Here is a 27,930-nt window from a genome sequence, read left to right on the forward strand (position 1 = left end):
TAACCTAACCCCCTCCTTTCTGCCTGTCTGGAAGGGATCAAGGAGGCAACGGGGGGATGGGCTTTCCTAGCTGGGGGAATGATCCAGCATTGGTGCCCTGTGCACCAGGCACTATCCCCAGCTCTGGCCCTAGTGGTAAGAAGTTAGCATATAGGCTTAGCTGTAGTTCTGTTTTTTGTGTTTCTGTGGGGGTTCTGGTTGGCCACTAATAATCACCAAATGCTAGAAGGACACCCTCCAAAAGAAAAGAGCTGACACCAAAGGAAAACACAGCCCCAAACGTGGGCAGAGCTCTGAGTTGCGGGGGCTGGCTGGGACATGATAGCAAGTCTAGTGGTAATGTATTTGGATATATTCATATACACGGCAATTACATCTCTCAGCTTCGGTCCCTCAGCAGCAGCCTGCTCCAAAGACTCTCATTTGATTCATGCTACAGAAGTAAGAGCAATTAATCCTTTACTTGGGATGAAGATGCTCCTGACACAAAGAAGGGCTGCTGTGTAGTAGTTTTCCATGTCCATGTAAGTTGGCTTTAGCCCACATAAGCACAGATACCACCCACTCACCCAAACATATACATTGGAAATGCCCACGTTGCAGGCTTTGCAAACATAGGGTGGGCAGAGGCTGAGAAATCCCTTTACCTGGTTTATGCAGAACAGCTACCAAGCTATTTGCTACCCTGCTTATGTGCCCAAGTGCTGCACAAATAGCCTGCAAAGAGTTGTCATGTGAGCCCCAGAGCAAGACTGGGCCCTGAGGAAGTGGAAAATTTAATTGGATGTTAATTTGTAGCTTCAAATTGCAAGGGATTATCACACTCAAAAAACCAAACATACATTGTTTCCCTAACACAGTGGTACAGAGTTCTAAACTAATTTAATTTGGTGGACTTGGCTCACTTCCTATTTGAGGTTAAATATTGGGGGAGAGGGATAGCTCAGTGGTTGGAGCATTGGCCTGCTAAAGCCAGGGTTGTGAGGTCAATCCTTGAGGGGGCCACTTAGGGATCTGGGGCAAAATAAAATAGTTGGGGATTGGTCCTGCTTTGAGCACAGGGTTGGACTAGATCTCCTGAGGTCCCTTCCAACCCTAATATTCTATGATCAGCCATTTCTATGAGCCTTCATGTAATTAGAAAACTTTATTTAGTGTGTTTCAGCATTGGTAGAGTTGATTTGGTATAATATTAACAGTTTCTAGAAGGGGAGAGGTGAAAGCACTACAGCTACAAACATACCCTACCTGAGGTCACCTTTAAACAGCTACACACGAGAGAAACAGGCACAGTGAGGCTAAGTGACTAGCCCATAGTCATGCAGCAGATCAGTGACAGAGTCCTCAGTAGACCCCATATGTGTACACTCCCAGGCCAGTTCCTTTATCTATTCCTCTAGGACAAAATGGGCGACATCCTCAGCTATGACAAATTGCAGCTCAGAGCAGCTGTAGGGAATTGGGGGCAGACTATGGTGGCTTTACACTTGGCCCAAGCTCAGGGCTGGTCTAAATTCCCATGGGGTTGTTATGCCAGCTGGGGATTGCTGGAATGCAGCATTGCTTGGACAAGCTCCCTTCCACCTCTGATATGCCCTCACGCTAAGGGGCCAGGTATGGGTGGTGTAGAGCTGGCTACACCAGCTACGCAGACAGAGGATTCCAGCTTGCCAAGGGACTGCTCAGCTGCCCGTTTAGCATAGGTTAGAGTACCTTTGTACCACTGCAGCAGCCAGAGGGATTGCAGTGTGGGCCAGAATCTAGCGCCCTGTGTCTTAGATATCACAGCAAATAGGATGTTTAAACATCATTTGGAATCTAGTCAGTTTAAAAACCTGAGTCGGTAGTAATTCCAGGTAATACCCCTGTTTCTGAGTCTCACTGCCAATACCGATGGCATTACAAACAAAAATCAAACAAATAGGGGAACTGGTATGCAAGGAAAACAGCTAGTGAAAGTACAGAAAATTCTGCCAAACTTGCCCATGAAACAAACTGGAGAGGCTTTGTTTTTTCTCTGGACAGCTGAAGTGTTGGTATCGTGGCAGTGGGATTTTTTTACTAGGCAGTGTCCTTGAAGCATTTTGTCAAAGGTAAAGTATTAGTTATGAATAGAATTTTTTGAAGGCAAATCATTTTTACCTGAATACTAATTCCTAAGGAATATTTCTTTTCTCTTTTTGACAACAACAACAAATAAAATGAAAACACAGGTGTTTGCTCTGAAAGCACTTGTAGGAAACAGGCTTGGCGTTCTCCCAATTAGTATGTATTATGGGGCTTTGTCTAAGGTTAATGGAACAGTGCAATAGGCTGAAGAGGCTTTTCCTATAGCAAACAAGAACCACTTCCTTCTTTTGTTAGAGCATGAATGGTAAATCATCTCTAAAGATGTGTTTATTGGGTAATGTGAGCTGAAAACAGCTATGTACTAATTAAGTAGACATGGTAACAATACAGGTAGCTAGAAAGCAGGCACTCAGGAACCCAGAGGAAGCTTTCTTCCTTTAATTGATTTCTTCAGAGGGGATAATTGTAATGCTCCGTCTGGGATCCCTTTTTACCATTTTGACTGAAAGACACAATTTAGGATTTTTTAAACTAAATATTTGCGGTGTTAGTATTACAACGAGTGGGCCTAATTCTGCAGTCCTAAGACAGCCTGAACTTTTGCCTATGCAAGAATGGAAATGGATACGCATAAATATGAATAGATGTGCCGATCTGCTGCCTTGGTGGATCAGTGACCTCTCTGTGACAGTGGCTTAGCGTGAACGTCACCCCATCAGTGATGGTGATGCACAGTCACAAACGGAGAGCTCCCTACTCTTGCCTTGCTGGCTTAGCCTGGCTGCCCTGACATCTTCCCATTGTTCACCTTTTTCACTTAAAGCTTCCCCTGCGGGTTGTTCACCCTTCATTCTGCAGCATGCTCTCCCCTACCTCCACTTTTCCTGCCCCACCAATCCCTATTTCTTGCTGTTTCCTAGCTGCCAGCTCCCCCTAGTTCTAACTCCCCACAGGCCAGCACATTTTGAGTAAGAACTGCCTCTCCCTCTTGACAGTCTGGCCGCTCCTCCCCTCCCAACACCTTTCCAGCCAATGTACAGAATGTCTGGTAGCCACCCTACACTGGGGATCAGTTGCCTGTCAGCACCATCCTGCTGGTGCTGTACAAATAATAATAATTAATAATTAATACCTTCCTGTCAGTGATTCTGGCTTCTGATCCTTGCTGATATGAAGGCAGAAAGTGTAAAGACGGGACAGAGATGTAGTATTTGTCGACATCCCTTAAGATTTAATGGGTATATGATTCACCTCTTTCACTTACTTAGCCAAAAAGCCGGGGGTGGTGGGTAAGGGTAGGGTATTTGTTACTCAAACTAAACTCAGCCTGGGAGACCAAGTATTGTCTCATTAGCATTTATTATCACTAGCTAAAGGAAAAAATGAAGCCCTATAAATGTAATAGGAGAGAAATGAGAAGGAAAACTTCTGTGGCATCAAATGTCATGGACTCCTCCTCCCAAACCACCTTTTAAAGGTTCTGGTTTGATGGGCAAAAAAAATGTGCTTTTCAGTTGTGTTAGCTCACTCGAGTTAGTTTAATGTGACAGGGTTTGTCTAGAATTACCAGGGGATTGAAGCATGGTGATTGATCCACCGGTGGTCGATTTAGCGGGTCTAGTGAAGACCTGCTAAATTGACTGCTGATCGCTCTCCTGTCAACTCTGGTACTCCACCTGAACGAGACAATATAAGGTAAGTCGACGGGAGAGTTTCTCCAGCTATGTCAGTGGTGGGCAACCCGCGACTCCAGCTATGTCAGTGGTGGGCAACGTGCAGGCCGCATGCAGCCCATCAGGGTAATCTGATTGCAGGCCGCGAGACATTTTGCTAATGTTGACTGTCCACAGGCATGGCCCCCTGCAGCTCCCAGTGGCTATGATTCGCCATTCCTGGTCAATGGGAGCAGCGGTAAGCGGCGGTCCCCAGGGACTTGTGGGCTGCCACTTCCCGCAGCTCTCATTGGCTGGGAACAGAGAACCGCAGCCACTGGGAGCTGCGGGGGGGCGGTACCTGCGGGTGGTCAACATCAGCAAAATGTCTCATGGTCCGCAATCGGATTACCCCGATGGGCCGCATGCGGCCCACATGCTGCAGGTTTACCCACCATTGAGCTATGTTAGTCATGTAGCTGGAATTGCGTAACTTAGGTCGACTTAGGCCCGTAGTGTAGACCTGCCCTGAGAAGCCCCAGTGAGGTGCAGTCTAACACATCTGAAGCCATGTTAGGTTGCTGTGTGTAGCCTCAGGGGAAGTCAAAGAATGGAGGAGGCTGGTTTAGCGAGCACTGTCACATGATTAACACCTACTTGCTGAAAGCTAAGTATATCTCTGTGTGCAAAAGGAGATTTCTCTAATTAGAGCTGGTTGAAGCTGCACAGGAACAATTGTATGATGTGGGTAATGTACAGTGGCATAGCAGAGTCTGCTGCGGGTTGTTCTGGTGACAACAGCTGGGGAGGCAATTTGGGAAATTCAGGAGACTTTTTAAGGTTGAAAATTTCCCTGTTCAGAATTTTTAACATAGAAATAAGCTGCTTGTTTTTAAGATGCAATGTAGGCATTGATTTTATTGAGTAGCATGGGGGTATTTATTATTCCAGGAGAAGCTCCAGCCCTATGTAGTCAGCACCTATGCACAAAATATATCTTTCTCATGAAACACATTGCTCTCCAAACATTTAGTATGAGCTTCCAGTGTTTGTCAAGTCACACTATGCAGGGCATGCAAGGCATTGGCCAACCTGCATGTTTCATAAAAAACAGATCCATGTCCCTCAGTGGTTATACACCTGAAATAAAGAAGCCTCGTTGCATTTTAGAACCAAGGAATAAGCATGGATGATTGAATGGGGAATTATGCAGACAGCTCCTGTTCTTGTTTACTGTTTACTGCACCTAGCTGAAAATGTCCTGCATTTTGTCTGCTGGCTTTTGATGTTATCCAACAGAGTTCATCATATATGCAATAATACACTGGTGTATACCAAAATCCTCTCTTCTGTTTAGTTCTTGGATCATTTGCTCGCTGGCATAGAAGATATATCTGGACACTGGGGACAGTATTACTGGAAAGACAAGTAAGGATTTGCCAAAAATACAACTGTGTACATGTTTGAAAAAAAAGAGTCTGGTTTCTGTTTCCATATGGTTCCACTGGGGATAGCTGAGCTTCATTCATCTGTGTCATAAAGCAGATGACAGCCACAAACAAAGAGGGACAGCTTTTCTTTTCTTTCCTTAAGCTCGAAAGGTGGGACCAGGTTGTCTGGGCACCAAATCAGAACAGACTGTCCATGTTCCTCTTTCTGTCCTCCCGCCATTTGGATGTCATACATGGTGGTACTTCACTGACAGAGGACTCCTTTCTTCTCTTCCCAAAACCTTTCCCCTCAGTCAAAACAAAAGCATGGAGATGTTGTAAATGAAGGTCCCAGGTGTCATGTCAACACCCTACATAAGACTGGTTGCTTCAAGGATTGGTCTGTTGGCACATTCCTGTGTTGTGCTGATTAGAGCTCTGATCCTGCAAACACACACATACATTGAAGGGGTTACTCACATGTGTAACATTCAGCACATGTGTAAGAGTTTGCATGGCAGGAGCTACAGACCTTCCTTTTCAGGGAACCAGGCCTTCCTGATAGGGTGCGCTGGTTTGATATAGCATGGACACTACCAAAGGGCTGTCACCATTTGGGCTCTTTCATATCCTGGTGGGACAAAGTTGGGACAAGCCACTAAAAATCATATTGCTCATTTACTTTGGTTTTAATGGTCCAAATAACAAAGAGGGACTAGTGTGCACCAAAAGTAAAGACTAAACTACCTTCCTGAACCAGGGTTTACCTCCCTAGAATTAGCTCAACCTTAGAATATTGATGTCTTTCCAGTGTGTTCAGTATCTCTTGGTTTGGCTATTTGTATTATTTTTGTCCTGCTTTATTTTAACTTTATATATATCTGAGTGTTTCCTGGCCACTTTTTTGCTAATTTATGGATTACTGGGAATGTGGGGACACAGACTGTAGCTTATTTTTCATCCTTTTAAGAGTTTTAGTTTTGGTTTTAATGGAACATGCATTTCCTTTAAAAATAAAAACTAAAGGTAAAGACAGAAAAGATGGGATGCCCTATCCACATTTGGTGATCTAGTATTTGACCTACTCAAGTGCAAAATGAAAGAATTAACCATAGCAGAGTCACTACTATACTATTTTATCACCGCTAGTGATGTGATAAAATGTAAAAATATGTATTTTAATGAGGAGGTACAAATACAGTGGTATTATTAGTAGGGCTGTCAAGCAATTAAAAAAATTAATCTTGATTAATCGCACATTTAAAAAAAATCAATCACGATTAATTGCATGATTAATTGCGCTGTTAATAATAGAATACAATTTATTTAAATATTTTTGGATATTTTCTACATTTTCAAATGTATTGATTTCAATTACAACACAGAATACAAAGTGTACAGTGCTCACTTTATATTTATTTTTTATTACAAATATTTGCGCTGTAAAAAACAGAAGAAATAGTATTTTTCAATTCACCCAATACAGGTACTGTAGTGCAATCTCTTTATCATGAAAGTTGAACTTACAAATGTAGAATTATGTACAAAAAAACCTGCATTCAAAAATAAAAAACTTTAGCTCCTACAAGACCACTCAGTCCTACTTCAGCCAATTGCTCAGACAAATGAGTTTGGTTACAGTTTGCAGGAGATAATGTTGCCCGATTCTTGTTTACAGTGTCACCTAAAAGTGAGAACAGGCATGTGCATGGCACTGTTGTAACCAGCGTCTCAAGGTATTTAAGTGTCAGATACGCTAAAGATTCAGACGACCCTTCATGCTTCAGTCACCATTCCAGAGGACATGTGTCCATGCTGCTGATGTGTTCTGCAAGATAGCGATCCAAAGCAGAGTGGACTGACACATGTTCATTTTCATCATCTGAGTCAGATGCCACCAGAAGAAAGAAGATTTTTTTTTTTGGTGGTTCAGGTTCTGTAATTTCCGCTTTGGACTGTTGCTCTTTTAAGATTTCTGAAGATTTCTCCACACCTCGTCCCTCTCAGATTTTTGAAGGCACTTCAGATTCTTAAAGCTTGGGTCGAGTGCTGTAGCTATTTTTCGAAATCTCACATTGGTACCTTCTGTGTTTTGTCAAATCTGCAGTGAAAGTGTTCTTAAAACGAACATGTACTGGGTCATCATCCGAGACTGCTATAACATGAAATATATGGCAGAATGCACGTAAAACAGAACTGGAGACATACAATTCTCCCCCCAAGGAGTTCAGTCACAAATTTAATTAATGCATTATTTTTTTAAGAAGCATCATCAGCATGGAAGCATGTCCTCTGGAATGGTGGCCGAAGCATGAAGGGGCATACAAACATTTAGTATATCTGGCACGTAAATAGCTTGCAACACTGGCAACAAAAGTGCCATGCGAAAACTTATTCTCACTTTCAGGTGACATTATAAATAAGAAGCAGGCAGCAGTATCTCCCATAAATGTAAAGAAACTTGTTTGTCTTAGGGATTGGCTGAACAAGAAATAGGACTGAGTGGACTTGTAGGCTCTAAAGTTTTGTTTTTGAGTGCAGTTATATAACAAAAAAAATAATTCTACATTTGTAAGTTGCACTTTCACAATAAAGAGATTACACTACAGTGCTTGTATTAGTTGAATTGAAAAATACTATTTTTTGTTTATCATTTTTACAGTACAAATATTTGCAATAAAAATAATAATATAAAGTGAGCACTGTATACTTTGTATTCTGTCTTGTAATAGAAATCAATATATTTGAAAATATAGAAAAACATCCAAAAATATTGAATAAATTTCAATTGATGTTCTGTTGTTTAACAATGCAATTAATCGCGATTTATATTTTTGAGTTAATTGCGTGAGTTAACTGCCATTAATCGACAGCCCTAATTATTAGCACTGTTTGTTATCACTTATCTTTTATCACTTCATATTAGGAATCTGTACAGTTCCATTTGTTGAACCTACAGCTGTTCTTTACATTTAAGGTTTAATTATATTTACTCCTCCTTCCTTCTGCTTTTCCAACTCTCCTCTTTCCGGCCAGTGCTTCTGCTGTAAGTCATCCTTGTGTTTAGATCAATGAAGGGCTGTGAATCTGAAAATGTAGCTTTTCCTTGTTTTTCTTGTAAATAACATAAGATCAATGTTGGCTGAAACAGTGATTGAAGACTGCTGTGTTACGTTGAGGTATTGAAAAATAATGGACCATCCACTGAGATTTTCATAACAAAATGCCAAATTTTAATTAAATATGAGGTAAATTGTATTTACATGTAAATCTTGTTTTTGTAAAGAAAAGACCTTTAAAGTACAGTGGTAATAATCTACCATCTTTTACTATTTGCTCTACAAACATGCACACCTGATTTCATGGTAAGGATTCTTACATGTGTAATCTGACAGATACTTCTTTTGTTAAGAATGACTGTTTTTGGAATGACCACTAGATGGTGTTGAAAACACTGTCTACTAAGCAACTGAGGACTGGATCCTTCTGAGTGTAGCACCTAGGTTAAATTGCTGGCTAGAGAGAGACACATGGGGCCAAACTCGAGTATCTGTACTGGTAACTAAATCTCCTTCAACCACTGAGCTGGGATCTGCTTTGAGACAGGATTCTGGAAGCTGCTGGTTTGACCCCAGTCACTTCTGTTTGATCTAATGTAATAAGCAAAGGTAATGGAGTTCACGATCATTTTGGCCCTTTGGAGGCATTTTATTGCATTACAAATTGCATTCTGAGAAGCTCTAACTTGCTTCATTTGCCACATTATAGAATTAATATAGAACACAACCCTGTGTTCTTTGCACACCCACAAAGCAAGGTGGGCAGGACCAGGCTCTTGACCCACTAGTTGCTGGAAAGCAGCCAATCTGCCAGAACCAGTTCTGGGTCCTGGGGAGGAAAGAACGAGACAGTGCAATTTTGTTCAAAGAAAGAGCATTGTAGGTTCAGCACAGCAGTGTTTTATTTTTGTTTTCTTCAAGTCATGAGCATTACAGTATCAGTACAGCAGTGTTTGTTTGTTTTTTGTTCCTGAACAGACTGGAATATTTCAACAGCAAGTATCTTCAGAAGTTCCTACTCCGAGAGTATGACCAGCCAAAATCAAGTATTGTGCTGCTCTACGAAAAGCTAGAGAGGAAACATGCCATTGAGTTAGTAGAAGCAGGGCAGTTAATTCATGAGCCGTCCCATTCATCTTTGCTGTAAGTGTTTTCCTAGCCTGGTGTAATGACACAAAGTACTTCAGAAAGGCTGATGGGAGGTTGATTCCCTGCTTGGGAATTCTGACTGCAGGCGCACTGTGTCCCTGCTTGTAACACAGACATTAGCATGTTTGTGATATTAGGTAAAATATAAATGACTAAAAGAAATATTTTTAAAAATTGTTGAATTTTGTTGACGTTTTCTTGTTTAACCATTTGAACCAGGTTCAGTCAATCCATGTTTGGTTTATCCATGCTGAGTGACTGGGCCCTTAAAAGATTAGAGTGCTAGCCAATCCCCTGGCACGTAATGGTTGTATAATAAGTTTATATCAGACCCCTTTAAAATCCTAATTGAAATGGAAATTGTCGTATGATTTGGAGTAGCTGGGTCACCAGGTCTGATGTGTTGTCTGCTTGGGGTGTTAACACAGACAGTTAATCTCGCTTACGGGTGTGGAGGAGGAAAGAAGTTTGCCATAACCTGGAGGCAGGGAATGGGGTGTGGGCAAGGAACCCTCACACACATCAAATCTTAAAGCAGCATTGCCTGCAGCTCAACCTTTTGCAGATGCAGCAGTTGCACAGTGACTAAGCAGCGCAGCTTGTGGGCAGATAATAAGAGGGCCAGGTTGACCATGTTTCCATGCAGATGCCTCTGCATCCATTGGACAAGGACTAACCTTCCCTTCCCAGTGGATACTCAGAATCTGTGGGGTTGGGAGTCTGCACCCGCACAGCCCAGCCCCCCTGGAGGGAACAGTTACTTGGAAACCTGACAGAGTTCCCTGACCCCTTCGCCCCTCCTTGCTGGCTGCTCCGTGAGAAGAGCTGGTGTAGCCCAGACAGATGTAAAGAAAATGCTTTTGGTGAATAACCCCACTGCAGTGCGAGGAGCTAAGCTCTCAGTCTCTGCTCCTGGCAGCAGTATGTGTGTAACTCCCAGCGAGTTGTGTTGAGGCTGTACCTGAACAGTCAACACTTACACGCATTTGGTGGCAAACTTTAAAATCATTCAAAAATTATGGAGAAAATAATGGCAAGTTTGGGCAATTATGTCAGAAATTAAAGTAACAAGACTCTAATCCCATCTCCCCCTGACATTTCTGCTCTTCCATGATTCTTGCTGTTCACAATCCAATCTCCTTGTATTAGTCTATCTACTCAGCAAACAAGCTGCTTATTGTAACTTCAGCTTCATTAAGTGCCTTTGAAATTGATCTCATGCACTACGCATTGATGAAGAACCCAGGTGTTTTCTTTGCAGAGACAGCCACAGGTCTGCCGTAATGGCCAAAGAATCGGACTCTCTGAATCCAGATGTGCTGGAAAATATACAGAAAATATTGGCGAGGAACCTATACAAAATAAGGAGAACAGTAAGGTTTTTCCACTCAAGCTACAGTACAGTAGTTACATGAATTGTAAAATAATATTAGTCTAATTCTCAGCAGCATGCACAGATATTGGGATTATTTAGATGTGCTACTAAAGATCTCCCTCGATGTAGAGCAAATAGTTGGCTAAGCAAAGTGAAGACTAACACTCAACTTGTTGGCATTCCTCTGTTTGTCTGTATGTAACGTGGTAGCTTTAGCTCTGTCCAACCTCCCCATACAATTTTAAAATGTTGACACCCTGAAAGAGAGAGAGAGAATGGTTCGGGGGGGGAAGAGGGATTGTGTGTGCATGCAGAGCCTCTGGCAGGAGACTGTGGTATGGGGGAAGGAGGGTACGGGGGACACAGCCCTTGGCATATGGCAAAGTGGGCAATGGACGAGCACACAGAGCTCCTGGCATAGGGGGAGGGGAAAATAGGGGGGCACACAGAACCCCTGGTTAAGGGAGAGGGCAATGGAGGGAGAAGGTGGCGAGATTCAGGGAGTCCCTGAAAGAGAAGGGGATGGGAGGGTGATACACATCGTTGTTGGGGGAGAGGGAACTGGAGTGATGCAAGGAGCCCCTGGTGTGTGCAAAGAGCTTGGCCAATAGCAGCAGCAGATGTGTGACCCTATAGTAATAATTAAAGGAAAAAAATGTTTTAAAGCCATTCAACAGTTTTGCCGTGAAACATTTACCATTGGGTGCATAGGAAATCCTGCTGTTTGCAGAACAGTTGCACTATACTATACTCTACTCTACTCTACTCTACTATACTATACTATACTATCTAAGCACTGTTCATATGGTGGTATGTGCAGCCTTATCTCTTAGATGCAACTAAAGCCTTTGCTTTCTTGGCTTAGGCATGAAATGCCAAATCATTAGGAATGTGGCTAATATGGGCATCTTGGCACAGAGCTACCACCTTTTGTCTTGCTGCTGTGCTGAGAGAGGCAACAAGATAAGACTTCTGTGGAAACTCTTTAAAAAGTGGGTGCAAAAGAATCAAGGTCTGGTTATTGCTACCAGTCTGAAGCTGGAGTATGTCCAGTGTAGCCAATGGAAATACTCCAGGTCTACACCAAGGGAAGTGAGAGCAGAATTTGCCCATAAAACTTGACACCTGGGAAATTTATTTTTGTGATGCTGCATATGGGGCTGATCCAAAGTCCATTCAATGGAAAAACTCCCATTGACTTCAGTGGGAGCTGGATCTGTATGATTTATGATTTATGTGAACAGGTGCCAGCATATAACAGGCATACGCTTCCTGGAGAGAGTGGGACAGCAGAGGAGGCAAAGGAGATCCTGATTCTCAGACACAGGAGCCTTCAAATCCATATGAACAGAAGTGACTCTGGTCACTCTAGAAAGGAGGTATGGAGGGCTGGGAAATCTTTTAATTGTAAAGAGGCATGATGCATGATTCCTTTTCACTCTCTTGTCTATTCAGTGGTGAGGAGTCTTATACTAACGCATATACATGTTATCACCAAACTCCAGGAAGTTGTTATTTTAAAGAAAAGAGATTCTGATATCTTTTAATAAAAGTAATTTATTAACCTTCATCTGAATATTAGTGAGTACGAAACTCTTGGGGTTACCTGAAAAATTCAGATCCCTGGCAAATAAATGAGCAGTAGTCCTTCATACAACAAAGTTCAGCTCACAGTTATCAGATATTCTATCAGTGTTAGGGCAGTTATTTACTTAGAAGTTTTAATGAATTGACACTTGGCTTTTCTGTTATAAGGGCCTGTTTTTCATGCAGGGAGGAGTTCTGGTAGGATTTCATAACAGGCAGAAACTTGGGGACACAAGTTGTCATCAACCCAGATGTATTGTAAATATTTTTTTTAATAACTTTTTCAGAAAGACAGAGCCATTTTTGTAAGGCTTTTATATCACAACTTTGACGTTATTTTTTAAACTAGTTACAGTTTTGAGAAGCCTTCAAGAAACAAAAGCAAATCAAAAGAACTATAGTATACCTAATTCCTAAGAGGCCCATTTTAGGGCCAGATTTACTGTTGGCATAACTTAATGACCCATCATGTTCTGAATTAACAAAGAAACTGACAAACTATTTCACTTTGAATATTAATTACTGTGCATGATTCAAACACCTGTGACTACTTGATGGCATCCATTACTTATATTGACTTCAAGCAAGCGAGCAAGATCAGACCCAAAATATTTAGCTTCCAAATCCCCAATTCAGCGGTCCATATTTTCTGAACAAAGCACTTTAGCACGTGCTCAGTGGGACTTAAGCACATGCTTAAATGCTTTGCAGAATTGCTGTCAAATCTCCAAGGGCAAACTGTGGCTCTTAATGTGTATAAGAATAAAATTGTGTAACAGAGGAGAAAAGTATGGTATTTAAATGATTAATGTTTATTTAGCTAGTGATTTCCCATACAACATAGGAAGCTCCAAACCACCATGAGCTTTATTCCCCTCAGATTTCTTTGTTGAAAATCCAGTCATTGAAGAGCCAATCAAGATATCACGTAATGTAACAAATGCCTCTACTTCCAGTCCTTCATTCACAGAAAGGTGTTTCAGCTGTAGATGCAAACAACTGAAAAGATTTAATTTGATCATTTACATGCTGATTGATACTTATAATTCAAAATAGATAGAAGACAACATGGCATGTTCTTGTAGAACATTTGGTATAATTAAATTTAAAAAGAGCTACATTAAACTAATGCTAATGTTGTGAGCAAGATTGCATATTTTAAGTAAGGACATTCAGGGATTAACCCTTTCACAGCATCATAGACATCCTCTATTGTGCCTGTTAGATATTGCAGTGCACATGATATTAAACATGGGAAGATTCTTTCCCTAAATAATTCTATTGGGCCTTTAAGGTGACTGAACTCTGTTATGCCCTTTAGTAAAGGGAGCAAAAGCCAGAACATTTGTGTTGTATCTGGTGAGTAAGCGATGGGTAGAGTCAGCAAAATGGCTTGTACTGTATTCATGCTCACTTTGCAAACTTGTGAAGGAAGTAGGTACCCCACACAGTCAAGGGAGGCACTCATCCTGCAATGGGATTTATGCAGGTATAGTTTATTACTGGACAGGGAACATAGTTAGCACACTTCAGTGTAGCCTGTAGCACTGCAACATGTATCTTTACATTATGTTAATTGTAATATGAAACTGTCTGAAAGTGAACTGGTATTTAACAAAGTTAAAGTTATCAAAATGTTAATTTTATGCTCAAAGTGACTGTCATGTCACCATGTTTTGGTGCTACAAATATAAATACTTAGGCCCAGATCCTAGAAACACACATTTGAGTAACTTTACACACTAGAGAAATCCTTTGCAGTCAGTGGGACTACTTATCTAGGTGTTTGCACAATCAGGACCTTTTCTTGGTAATTTTCTGATGTCATTTTTACAGCAAACAGAAATGAAAGAAATCTGATTAATGTCTGAAAATTCTAGGAATATGTCTCATACGTGTTCTAAAAGAGTCTCAGTGTATAACTCGGAATGATATAGAGTGACAAATTATAGCAGTTGATTGCATACAAATGCAGTTTTTTTTGTTGGATTAAATTAAAAATGCATTGATAAAATAGATTTAAAAAGCCAAATATTTTCATATTATGTCATTTAGGCTTAGAGTTTTATGCCAAGTTGATACACACAGTCAATGTTCCTGCAGAAAGGATTCATTACTGAAAACCCCATAGAACTCTAACTAGGAACTTTTGAGCACTGAAGTGTAATTAAGGGTCACATACTCTGCTTTATGTGGATTCCAGGGAAGAATTTGACCCTCAGGATTTTATTTGAGACAGATATAGACCATTATACCAGAGAAAAGTATGTGCTCTTGTTCCATGCAGTATTCTATTCTGCATTTTACCACAAGATGGAACTATTACAATTATACTCACCGACCAAACCTGAAATAAAAGAAACCTGAAACAAACTTCCTTTGTGTATACCCTCTAACTGATAGCAAGAATCTGAAGAATTAAGAGGGAAGCAGGAGCAAGGTACAAGGGATCACACTAACACATCCAGTGCTGGTGGAATGTGCATGTCGTCTTCCATTTACAGTCTAGTAGAAAAATGTTGCCTGATGTAGCAGAGGAATCCAACTAGGGATAATTAACTTTGAATCATATCTCAATGCTTTTAACAACGTAGAGGCCTGATTCTTCAACCATTTAGCACCTTTTGCAGGAAAAAATAAAAGGCAGATGCATTTAAAAGTTATTACTCATTAGAGCTGGATAAAAAGCAGGTGACTGATATAATGAAAATTTGCTAAGGTGTCTATTTCACAGGGTTCGAAATTCCATTTTCTGGGTTTTTTGTAATATTTTTATGACAATAGTATTTGAAATCATTTTCAAAAATTTTCATTGACCAAAATCCCAGTTTTCAATAACAAAATGTAGATTTCAGTAAACAAAAATGTCTGTATAGATTTCATTAAAAATTTCTCCAGAAACATTTTGGTTTAAAATATCATGGAAATTTTCATGTCAAATGTCAGTAATATTGACCTGTTTTTTGTAAAGGCCATTTTTTCCCCCTGCAAAACACTTTTCATGCAAAAAGTTTTTACCAGCTCTGCTTTTTAATTCAAGTAGTTCTACAGTAACAGCTAATGAGCCAGGCCCCATTGAGCTGGTCACTCTATTTATATTATATATGCATATACATAAGAGTCCCTGCCCTGGAGAGCTTAAAGTCTAAATAGGCCAGTCAGATGAAGAAAGAAAATTTAACTACCCCATTTTCACAGGTGAGGAACTGAGGCACAGAGAGATTAACTGATTTACCCGAGGTTACATAGGACATCTGTGGCAGAGCTAAGAATTTAACCCAGATTTCCTGAGGGCTAGTTCAGAGGCTTAACCCCAAGACCATCCTTCTTCTCAAAAAAGTTCAATTTCAGGTCTTAGTTCCCCCCCATCGTCAGGGGAAAGAATCATCGAAGAGGGCTACCATTCAGGGATAAGGTTTCCTATTCCCGTTTGCTGTAGATATTTATCACAATGCACGCCCTATATTAATGTGCATTTTTTGGGTTTCTTTGTACTGCACATCTGGGATATGATCCAACCCAGAATCTCAAAGGTGTTGTGGTTTCAGAGCCTTAGTACACTTAATTATTATTCAGTACCCAGAAAACACTTGCACCTGTAGCCCTGGAAATTTGCACTAGCTCTTCCCTCTGTTCGTTTGCCAACACACTACACACATATAGTCCCCTCTCCCCTTTAAATGGCTCATTTGGAGCTGCCTGTAAGCCATGGCCATAAATTACATATTGCCTTTAGTAATTGTGTCAGAGGGACTGCATGGAACATGCTCTGAGAGTCCTTGGATGCCCTTGGGGATGGCTTTCCAGGGAGCTAGGCCACTGCTGTTCAACCCTGGAAGCCATTGTTACTAAAATAGTCAACAAAACTGCAAACAATGGATTGAGGGCATCAGGTCCCCTGGTTAAAGGGAAATAAGAAAGAAAACAAAACAGAACATTGGTCTGGGAGGTGGCCAGAAGTGATTTGGCAGCATGGGTTTCTGGACCTACAAGCCAAATCATGGCTGTGTAAAGGACTTATTTCCTGTTAAAACAATATCAAAGAATTCTAGCTGCACTGTGGTAATAGAAATTCCTGAGGAGTGCAGATTAGTGCTGAAGCAAAAGGAGAGAGCACTCATTAGCATGAGCTCGCTACCTAGCAAGCTTTCCACTGCTACTTGGCATAAAGCCAGGGAATAAATGTATGTGGCCTTGCCAAGTTTCTGCTCAGTCACTTGGCTGGGTCCTCATCACTCCTGATCTGCTGCTTTCAGATCGTATCTGCTAAATCGCTCCCTGAGAGTTCAGACCGCTTTCATCAACATGAAACAAATAAGTGTCGGTAAACATTTCCTCCCAGAAATCTATGCTGGGTATTTAATCTATTTTTAGAAACATTTCTTTTTGTTTTTCTTGTATTCTCTTGGCAAAATTAAAACAAATGGAAACAGAGTGCATGGGGATCATGAATGGCTTGAGTATGAAATATGAGAATCATTTATAGACTTACAGGCTATCTCCATAAAAGTCCTAACCTACTTTCTTTCATAATCACAGAAGGATGACTCCTATTCTGCACATCATGGACCTGACACAAAGCCTAAATTGCACCGGTCCTTAACTGGTAAGTGGGAAATCATAGAGTGACCATGCTGATGTTTTCCCCTATGATATATTCAAGAAGAATAAATTGTGTTACATCAATGATTCATTACTTGGGTTGTTGGGATTCACTGGAGCACTGGGGGCAAAATTTTCATTTTTGCACACTCTCTTTCCCTGAGTAACTGATTTCAGTTAATAAAGTGGGTGGGCAGCTATTTTACACAAACACAGTCAGTTATTAGTGCATAGAAATGAGGCTGTCAGTCAATCACCTACCCAATTTGTATGTGCCAATCTGGGTTTTTCACAGGTAAATTAGGAACATGCCCACTTTTTTGGTCACAGTCTGTAGCATGCACAAACAGAAATGGGGGCTGTAAATATAGTAAAAATATTTAGTAAATATGTATAGTAAAATAGTCCTACTTGTAGAGATTGGAAAATAAAATATGCACCCTTAACATGTGCACTACCAGCTAAAATACACCGACATCAGATATCTAGCTTTCCACTGTCTCAGAGTTATAGGAGAAGGGTTTGAGGATAAAGATGGGGCAACACTGCTTCTGATGTCCGCAGCTAGGGCAGATATGAAAGGGTGGGACACCACATATTCCTTCACAGCTAAGTGTTCAGGTAGTTCCTACTGCTGTTGGTATTGTCCCCTCCATTGTGGGGCAGAAGTCTAGAGGTAAGGAGTGAGACTGTGCCCTGGCCCGAGTGAAGAACAGTAGGTGAACAAAAGCCTTTTCTGTGAATCTGTAGGAGAATAACATGAAGACTTGGATTTGGAAAGTTACTGGGAACCCAAGTTTTGAATGTGGGCATCAAAATGAGACTCCCAGTCCTTGTGCAGGGATTCTCAGATCAGTACCTAGGCTCTTACATGTCAATGAATGAACATGCTAAGTAAAACAGAAGATGTGTCCTTCTGTGACATTTAACCAGTGATATGAGGGACGCTGAAGTCACCCATTATTATCATTTTATTCAATTTTCTTGCCTTTTTATCTTCCTCAGCATTGTGTACTCAATGTCCTTTTCATAACCAGAGGATGGTAGGCTATTACCTCGCTAGTACGCTTGTATTCTGTTACACAGCTTTCCCTCTCATTCATTACTGATGGGTCAATACCCTCATCTATGGATCTATGGATGTCGGAGACAGCCCAGGGCTATCGTTGGAGGCTCCAGGACTAAGCTCTGCCCTGAAGCCCAGGCCACCAGGTTTTCTGCCTCTGGTGGTAGAACCAATTGCTGGCTCAGTTTCTCCCAAACATTTTGTTTTAAAACCTCTATTTGTAATTGTTTTTGTGCAGATATGACTTATAATCTTCCTCCTCCCCTCATGGATCAGGTAAAGAGCAGCATGGTGGCTTCAGCCACCTGGATTTACTGCTGCAGCACCTTCCTGTCTGAGTTCTCTGCTCCAACTCGGGCATGGAAGAGTTGTCCTGCAAACAGCTGGCTTAATTCTAAGTGGTGTTCCCTACACAAGGCAGCAAATGTGGGATCTTCAGAAGGTGAATTATGCCCTGCCAGTTCCCAGCCGGCTGACTCTCACACTGCTAGGGCATGGGGCTCAGCGCTAGACTGGCATGTCGGGTCCCCACCCTTCTCTGAAGAGCTCCAACTCCAACATTGAAAAGCCCAATGAAGAGCTTCTGAGCTTTCAGGAAGAGTCTAAAGACAGGGAGGAAGCGCTCATAAAAGGACAGTTCTCATAAAAGATGCAGAAAAATGGAAAGGAGAGAGTTTAAGTCCTTCTTGTCCTCCACTGGCCTAGAAGGCATTTTGGACTTGCTAGATAGCCACGGTCCTCACATTGTACCTGCAGAAAATACCAGACTTCCTGAAGCAAGGACTCCTTCACTCAAACTGGGAACACCTACACTTAAACAACCTGGACATCGGAAGAGAAGTGTAGTTCAACATGGATTCTCCATTAACCTCTGATATAGTTTGGTACCCAAACAAAACTCAATCAGGATATTTCATTCATGGATCTGGTCAAATTAACATTTCTGGTGTGAGGGGAAACAGAAAGCTCTTTGGGGGCATGGATTGCATTTTGTTTATGCAGTACCCAGCCCAATGGGGCCTCTATGTGCTATTGTAATACAATTGTAATAATAATCCCAAAGTTCTGGTGAATTCATTCACATTAGAGTTTCTCCAGAAGGCTTGGTTGGAGTCCTACATCTACGCACCTTATAAATGTGAGTACTAGCCACAGTGACATTTTGTAGACAGGCACATTGGATTCTCTATTTGAGTATCAAATGCCAGGTTTAATCAGAGTGACAGATTAGACAAGCCTGTGACTGGCCTTTCTCATCACCATTACCTCCAAAAGGCAACTTTTGGAATTAGTTCCCATGTCATTACAAGAAGCACTCTGTCTTTGTCATGAGGAAAAAGTTATTCTTATAGCTTCAGAAACCTTTCTGTTGTTCAAGGTAAGTTCCTCTTTCCACAATTCCTGGGAAATAGTTCTCCCATAATATGGTTCTAACCCTTGGAAGGTTGTGCCATAAATGGGAATTCCCAGAGCTCTGAAGATGTATCATATCATACATACCCCAGTTGTACTTTGTTCATTTCATTCAATCCAAAATGCCAGAGCCTTAGAGCCTCAGTGTTGCTGCAGGCACGATGTAAAAATCCTACACCAATTGGCATGTTAGGCACCTGGGAAATTATTCACAGCAGTCTGTAGAGTCACTGCGAGGAACGTGTATGAGCCTCATCTAAGGAAGATTTGCAAAGCAAATTTCTGTTTCTCTGCAGGGGCATCCATTGATAAGAAGGTGCTACTGGGTTGGTTCCCACATAATTCTTTAGTTTATAAAACTCTTGCTTTATATGGGGGAAAACTTATATTCCTGCCTACTATTTTGCTATAATAATTTATCTCTGCTTTTCCTTTCCCCACCGCCCCACTGTGACTCAGTGCTCGCTATTCCCCATTAGTGATGAATGAGGAGAGAAGCTGTGCAACAGAATGAGAAATTTCTTACCTGATAATTTTCTTTGTTAGCAGCTTCTCTCCAAATTCAACCCACACCGGTAGCCTATAAAGACCAGTACAGACAGTGACATTTTTCTCTAAAGGGAGACTTAGACTTATATTGTCTTAAGGTTAGTTTCATACCTTATATCGATTTATCTTAGGGCTAATAATTGGTTGCTGCAGTGTTCCTACAGCTGTGGAAAGACTCTTCTAGTGGCCAGAACTTAGTCCTGGACTCTTCAGCAACATTAGATCACCTCCAAATTCCATAGGTAGAGACATTAACCCGTTAGTAATGAACTCAGAGAGACACTGCTAATAGAAAGAAAGAAAATATTCAGGTAAGAAACCTGTCATTCTTATGAACTCGGACTTGTCTGCATGTAGATTCACTTTCAGCATGTTGTCTGTGTGGTCCTCTCCACCAGGAATGCTATGAAATTCTGTTCTATGAAATATTTTAAAAACAGTCCTATTCCCCTACCTCTGTGACTTATTGTGTCACCTCTATGACCTAATCTGCCGTCTGTACAATGTTAATAATGCATTTATAATGAGTACAGGAAATGCCCAGTCTCAAAGATAGCCTTATCAGTGTCACCCAAGTTAATTGATCCGTTACCCTGAAAAAAACCCCCAATATGATAACTAAATTACAGCTCCATTGGGAACACTTTTATTAACACAAAAACTCGAGTTAACACTTCCTGGCAATGGCACAGCTAACTGTGTCATTACAGCAACATTCTCCCTTCATAAGAATTTTTTTTTAAAAAATCCTTATTAGTTATGGTCTTGAATCAGGAAACCATCCCTATTTATAGGGAGACCAGACAGCAAGTGTGAAAAATCGGGACAGGGCATGGGGGGTAATAGGCACCTATATAAGACAAAGCCCCAAATATTGGGACTGTCCCTATAAAATCGGGACATCTGGTCACCCCACCTATTCAGCAAAGCTCTCATATTTGTGTTTGATTTTAAGCACAAGTCCTATTGAAATCAGTGGGACTTAAATATAAACTTAAAGTTAAGTAGCTGCTTAAGTGCTTTCGTGTATTGTTGTTTAATTTTGCTAAGTGCCAACAATGTGCTCTTTACAAGTTACCAATACTAAGACAGTCCATATCTTGATGGACTAGTTTAGAATGCAAACATAGAAAGACCAGAGGCACCTGGCTTTGTGTGTTCTCACAATCACACTTGTAGCCCTCAGGGAGCTGAAACCTTATTTTTCTCACTTTTTAAATGTTTTAATGTTAATAAAGAATCAAAGAAATCTACATTGCTATATAAAGAAGCTCAGGTTTATTGTATCTGAAGGAAGTATAAAGTAAATCCTTAAGGATGCAGAGACGCAATATCCTTTCATGCTTTGAACCACCATGTAATGTTCAGTTCCTAGGCCTACTACAGATACTGTGTGTGAGATATTGAACACTATGAGTTTTCACAGTGCTTAGCACAAAAGTATTTAGCACTAATGTTTCTGTACAATTCTGTGGAAAATTCTGTGTTCATTGACCGCTTCTTCCAGGTCAATGAGTGTGTGCTGTGGGGAGGGAGTGGGTCTAGTTTTAGTATACAGAGTATTTCTTGTACAAAATATCTACTGTAAGAATATAAGCAAAATAAGGATATTTCCTTATACTCTTTGCTTCTCTCCTTATCCTACTGTTTTTCTCCCCCTTCATTTAAAATTTTGAAGCAACTTAGTTTACTAAAACAAGCTGATGATATGGTAGTCATCCATGGTGTAACCAGACATATTAGCACTGTGTTCTGGAATGTTGCAAGAGGGGCTGAAAGGAATGCAGTCAGTTGTGTGACATTTGCGAGTCCATAATGTATTCATCAAAATGTGCACTCTTTATATCCTGTAGGCATTTTAACTTGTAGTTTATTTTAGTTACCCATGCAGCATTGTTGTTCCCCAGAAAAAACGTGGATCTGGTCTAGTGATCAGAGCAGAGACGTAGGAGCTAGAATTCCTAGGTTCTGTTCCCATCTCTGTCATTGAGTCAAGTATATGCACAGTAGATCTAGGCCAGGTTCTCAGGACAAATTTTTTGGTGGCCTCAGAATGCCACCAACTCTTGCTGGTGGCCACTCTCACACTTTTTCCTAAAATACTTAATTAGCTTTAGGAAAAAAGAAATAAATATGCACATATTCACATTCAAATCATTGTAATTTATTTATTGCTAGCTAGTAAGTCTGCTGTGAAAAGTGGTATTAACAAACATACAAGTATCACTTTTCACAGCAGACTTGCTCAGCCCTGGCAAGCCTACGGACAAAGTAAGCCCTGGATGGGGATTAAGGGGAGGCAGTGGGGAACTGGAGCCTGAAGCCTCATGGTCAGAGCCCGAAACCCTCCGGTCGGGGGATGGGGCCTGGGGATAGAGCCCGAAGTCGTGCAGCTGGAGCCTGCCACGCCGCCACCTCAGGGCTGAAGCCCAAAGCCTGAGCTCCACTGTCCCTGGCTGCCTGCTTCTCTGGTGCTGTACCCCAGGTGTCTCCAGAAGGGGGCAGGGTCCGACCCCTGCTGGTGGCCCCAGCAACCAACACCAAGTGGTGCATCCAGGAGCAGCGGGGAGGGGCCACTACTTTGACACCCTCCCACCCCCCATCACAGCCCAGGGGATTGTGGCCACAAGAAAAGCACCTGGTGGCCGCATGCCGCCATGGTGGCTATATTTGAGAAATGCTGTCATGCAATTGCTGACAGACCTGGAAGAGAATGTAATCCATCCAGTCCATTAGTTGTACATCTAAATGCCCATATTAACATGGCTTGTTTTGGAGGTTCTTCTGCCATAAGATTTGTAGAGAACATCTGTTTCTTTAAAATGGTATTAAAAATTGCTCATTGGCATGAATGACGGGTCTTACAACACTCTGACTAAGTATTCAGTGGTTACCAGTGGGGACTGACAAAAGAATTACAGTATTTGATTCCTGTTAAATAACATATTTCAAAATTCAAAGCAGCTTTAAGGTTGTATTTTTCCTTCTATCAAAACAGTGCTGCTTGCCTGCTAATTGTTTTTGTAGCTAAAAGATAATCATTGTAACTGGATAGTTCAGCCCAGCGTACAGGTAATAATTTAAACTAGCTTTAAATATTTCTTCATTACCATTGACTGACAAATGGAAAAAATTCTCAGCAGAGTCTGTGTTTTTCCTCCTCTCACAGTAGGGGATGCAGAAAAAGTACCAGGTATGAAATGCAACCGATCAAAGTCTATGACCTTCAGCTCCCCTCTACAGCCTGGCAGCACTGAATTGGTTAATGAAGAAGAAACAGGAAAAGGATCACATGCAGAAATGTAAGAGTACATGCTTCTGGCCTCTGTTCCTTGGCTGTGTGGAAGAAAATCTGTTCACCTTAGTTTAGAAAGGAGTCAGCAATGTGATGCTGTTGTAAATAAGACTGTGTGTATAGTGGGCTGTAATAATAGGTATATTACATATAGAGGAAGCAACCTGCTCTGTGTCAGCTGGATCTCTGTTAGAACATTGATTTCATTGCTGGACACCCCATTTTTAAAGGGACATAAAGGAACTGCAGAGAATTCAGAGGAGAGCAGCAGCAATGAAAGATAAAAGTCAGAGGGAAGCTTAAGAGAAATTAGCATGTTTAGTCTGAAAAAGGCAGAGGGAAAAATGCTGTAACTGCAAGTACAAAAACGGATATTTAAAAAAAGAATAGGGATCAATTATTCTCTGGAGTCCGTGGGGACACAATGAGCAGCAGGGAAGATTTAGATTAGATGTTAAGAAAAACTTTATAACTATAGGGAGAGTTTCATTAGGCAGTGGAGCAAGCTGGCAAGCGAGGCAGTGGAATCACTATTAGTGGTGCAATGTAAGATTGCACTTCTCACTCATCGGTAATGAGTGGTTCAGGAATAAGGAAATCAGTCCTGGAACATTTGAAAACTAGCTGTGTCCTGAAGGTCAGGTGCTATGTCTTACTGGACTGGCGTGTCTCACAAACATAAAACTATTAAGGGGAATCTAACACAGCAGGGTTGAAATTAGTTATTCTTACTGTTTTTCTAATGTATTTGGGGCAAGGAGGGAGGGGACTTTACTGTATCAAATGTAATATTTCCTGGCAGAAAAACCTGGTGATATTTACTTCTGATATTTTTAATGCAAAATTTGTTGCAGAGAAATATACACAAAGGAGCGATAGAGAGCGAAAGAAGTTTGCTGGACTGAGGTTCTCTTGCCCACAGCCACTGCACGTCTGCTGAGAACAGACTCAAAAACCTGCTCAAGGTGAAATGAGAACTAATCCAAGTGTTTGTCCGTGCCATGAAGCAAACCTGGACTATTCCCCTGAGAGAAGTCTCCCACCTCTTTCTTTTTGGTCATGGTAACCTCATGGTAACAGTCTCGGGGTTCCCAGGAATGATTCATAGCACCTGGGAAGCTCCAAATCCTGCATCAGTAACAGGAGAATACCAGCACACAATCACTTACATAGATGGAGCTAGGCTAGCACTGTTTCTGCTGGAGGAAAGGAGGCAAAGCCTCCCTCAGAAGATTTCCGCTCCTGCTGCTGCTCTTGGGGCCTAGGGACAAAGAAAGCCTGAGTGAGGAGGCTCTTCTCAAAATATTTTTGGAAGAGAAAAGTCCTCAGAGGCTCTGCTAAAAAGTGCTTCTGTCAGGGAAGGAAGGGGGATATCCTCCTCATAGCACAGGCAGCGGTTAAGGGGAGAGTTTAAGGGGCAGGGTGTGAAGACAGAGGAAGTGGGAAACCTCGATATTTTGGGCAATTCTTAGATACTCCAGATATGCATCCAAACCTTGGAGTTTTGCTTTGCCAAATCAAACCAAATCTCCAAATATATTAGGTTCATCCATCACTAACATCAGTCCTTTTCCTTCTCTGCCTATTAATCTGCATAATAGAAGGTATGGGGAGTTTAACAAAACACAAGTACTGTAAATAAATAGATCCTTTATGAAAAAAATATAAAGAATGTACCAAAGACCTCAGTCCTCTTCTACATGGCACAATTGGACTTTCACAGTCTTTATCCTCTACGTACAGTAATATTCCACTGGGAAACACTGTACCGCTAAACCAGATGCATAATTCATTTTTTAGTTAATCACACCTTACTGATTATAATTATTTTTCAAAGATTTGGGGCCTGTTTCTCATTACACTAAGGCCCTTTCACAGTGATCTGGCAGTGAAAAAGGCGTGAAAGCAGACATAAATAGACTTAATTTACTTCCTTTTAAAGCCCCTTTTTTACATTACCCGATCCGTATAAAATGGCCTTAATGCAAATAAGAATCTGACACTTTAGCTTTAATTTAATTAGGATCTGCTTTATATTTTATTTTATATATATGGTGTGTGTCTATATTGCTGGAGTATTCAGTCATAGGAGAAAAAGAGGGGGTTAGTGGGTTACAGATTGTTGTATGCAGTGTTAACGGGCCACTCTACCTTGAATGGCCCCTTATAATATGTGCTAACTACTTATGCTAAACAAACTGTTCCACCTTGCATTCTGTTGTGATGACCGGAAGAAGATCTCTGTGTGGCTCGAAAGCTTGTCTCTCTCACCAACAGAAGTTGGTCCAGTAAAAGATAGTACCTCACCCACCTTGTCTCTCTAATATCCTGGGACTGACATGGCTACAACTACACTGCTTTGTTTATTGACACTAGTAATCATGTACATGTGCATGTGAGAAGAGAAGAATCAGAATGCTAACATTTTGAAGGAAACATGTTCATTTACAACTGATATCTCTGTTTTGATTCATTAGTGATTTAATTTTAATAAATAGTGAGTTCCGCCATATTATTTACCTATAGTTTAATTTTTGCATTGTTTAAATTACTGTTTACATTTTACATTGTATGTATAAATATATAAAGATTTACCAAGGTGGACATTTTCAGGTTCTTTATCTGGAGAGCAGAAATGCAGAGAATTCGGTGTTTGAGCCAAAAAATGTTGGAACCAAAGAATGGAAACTTTTGGAACCCCTTGGCTGATTGATTGGTATCTGTAGTGGTGACCGTATCATCTTTATGTCTTGTGAGGTACCTAGCACATTTTTGGGTACTTGGATAAAAAAATAAAGAATGACTTTTTTCTTTTAAATTATGATTTCCATGTCTTGTCAAATAAATTATCTGTGGTAGTATTATTAGACAAGAAGCCTATCAAATGGGGTGATTTTTCACCAGTTTTGGATTTCTTTGCAAAGCTGCAATATATGGTTAATAGAACGAGTCGGGAATGATTTCCTGACAGAAAATTCAATTTTTACAAAATTTAAATTTTCCATGGAAGACAATCAATTTTGCTCCCAAAATTTAATTTGCCATCAGGAATATCTAAATAAAATACTTTGTTTTGGGCTGGTTAAGAACATCAGAATGGCCACACTGATTGAGACTAATGGTCTGTTTAGCCCAATAGCTTGTCTTCCAACAGTAGCCAGTACCAGATGTTTCAGAGGGTGTGAATCTAAGCGCTCCTGTATTCACACCTACACACTACTGTAATGATGTCTGTAGAAAATATGCCTTGTAAGGTATCATTTGAAAACTAACAGCATGCTTGTCATTAATATAATGTAAAATGCATGTGTTAACTTTATATGGGAAGTAATGAATTACTTATCTATTTAAGAATACAGCCTACCCTAGGTAAAGGTGATAGACAGAGGGATGTGGATTTACCTTAATTTACATATTAGCTGTAAACAAAGCTATCAAAAAAACATTGGGGGTGTCTTGCGCCTGAACTCGAGAGAGAGAGAATTAATATGGCTCCTGCACCCCAGAGAGAGACAGGCGATGGAATCCCCCAGGGGCCTTCCTGACTTTGAGAACAAAAACAATTCTTTGGGAATATAAGGTCCAGAGAGAGACTCCATCTTTATCTTTCGCCTAAGAAGACAAGGAAAACCAGTACCTTGTAGTTCTGTGGAAGGTACTGACCGAGAGACAAAGAATAATTGATGAGAAAAACCATCTTAACTAAGACTGCACCTTGCAAGATTAAGTTTTAGAATTTTAGATGTGTGTTTTCACTTTTATTTGCTTTTGATGATCTCTGCCTTTATTTCCTTTACTTGGCATCACTTATCCTACGTCCTTCTGTTAATAAACTTGTTTTATTTTAATCTAAACCAACCCAATGCTGTGTTTTGAATTGAAGTAATTGTTAACGCCAGTTAATGTGGCCAGCTGCTGGTATTGTCTCTTTAAAGGAGCAAACAAACCTTATTATTTCTCCAGTATTTGCCAACCCCAAATGTTGAAAAATTATGAGTCAGACACACCAAAAATAACGAGACTGGCTTTAAAAATCATTAGAATATGTAAAAATAATAGATTTGATGTTCTATTTGCTTTCTACTTTTGAGCCTATAGAGTGCACTGGGGTCACATTTTGAAGTTTTTCCCACAACCACGAGGACTAGAAACTTTTGCAGGACTGGGGTTGTACAATAGATCTCTGTCGTATTAACATTTTGTGTGATCTGCAGAAAAGACAATATTTTATACAGTGCATATTTTCCCAGTGATTCACTCTGCCCCAAATTTAACCTTCCAGAAAGTATGGAATATTTTTTAAGCTTCTTTAAGCAAAGTATAATAGCTCAGCCAAAGCTTCCATGAAGTATTTTCCAGTTGCTCAGTGGCCCTAGCCTTATGACCAATATAAATTCCAGCCTAGAATACACTTGGTAATCTTTGCCCGTATCCAGTGTTGGTGGTCTTGAAATCCTACAATTGACTGGAAAACTGTTAAATGCTTGGGCTTCAGTGCATGGCTAATTAATTCTTTGCAGAATTTTAGTCCTTTAAAAAGTGTTTAAAACATTGATTCACTGTATCATTGAATATTGCATGGTTTTGTGGAAATAAATTGTAACCGTTTGATTCCCTAAGCAGTTCATAGAGTTATTTCTTTGGCTTACACAGAAAGTGTAGAGCAGTCTTCTAAATGTTAAG

General features: G+C 40.7%; 1 protein-coding gene across 1 annotated transcript in view; it reads left to right on the forward strand.

The window, feature by feature from the left end:
* The window catches only part of LOC123377530 (sodium/hydrogen exchanger 2-like), a 54,967-nt gene extending 27,168 nt beyond the window's left edge, over window positions 1-27,799 (forward strand). Inside the window, exons 7-13 of the mRNA XM_045030566.1 lie at window positions 5,080-5,150; window positions 9,190-9,354; window positions 10,622-10,733; window positions 11,980-12,114; window positions 16,862-16,928; window positions 23,122-23,254; window positions 24,102-27,799. Coding sequence (XP_044886501.1) covers window positions 5,080-5,150; window positions 9,190-9,354; window positions 10,622-10,733; window positions 11,980-12,114; window positions 16,862-16,928; window positions 23,122-23,254; window positions 24,102-24,126 — 708 coding nt within the window. The 3' untranslated portion in view covers window positions 24,127-27,799. The remainder of the gene's footprint in view (window positions 1-5,079; window positions 5,151-9,189; window positions 9,355-10,621; window positions 10,734-11,979; window positions 12,115-16,861; window positions 16,929-23,121; window positions 23,255-24,101) is intronic.
* Window positions 27,800-27,930: the final 131 nt, after the last annotated feature.

The sequence above is a fragment of the Mauremys mutica genome, chromosome 9, assembly GCF_020497125.1.
Source record: "Mauremys mutica isolate MM-2020 ecotype Southern chromosome 9, ASM2049712v1, whole genome shotgun sequence".
Lineage (NCBI taxonomy): Eukaryota > Metazoa > Chordata > Testudines > Geoemydidae > Mauremys > Mauremys mutica.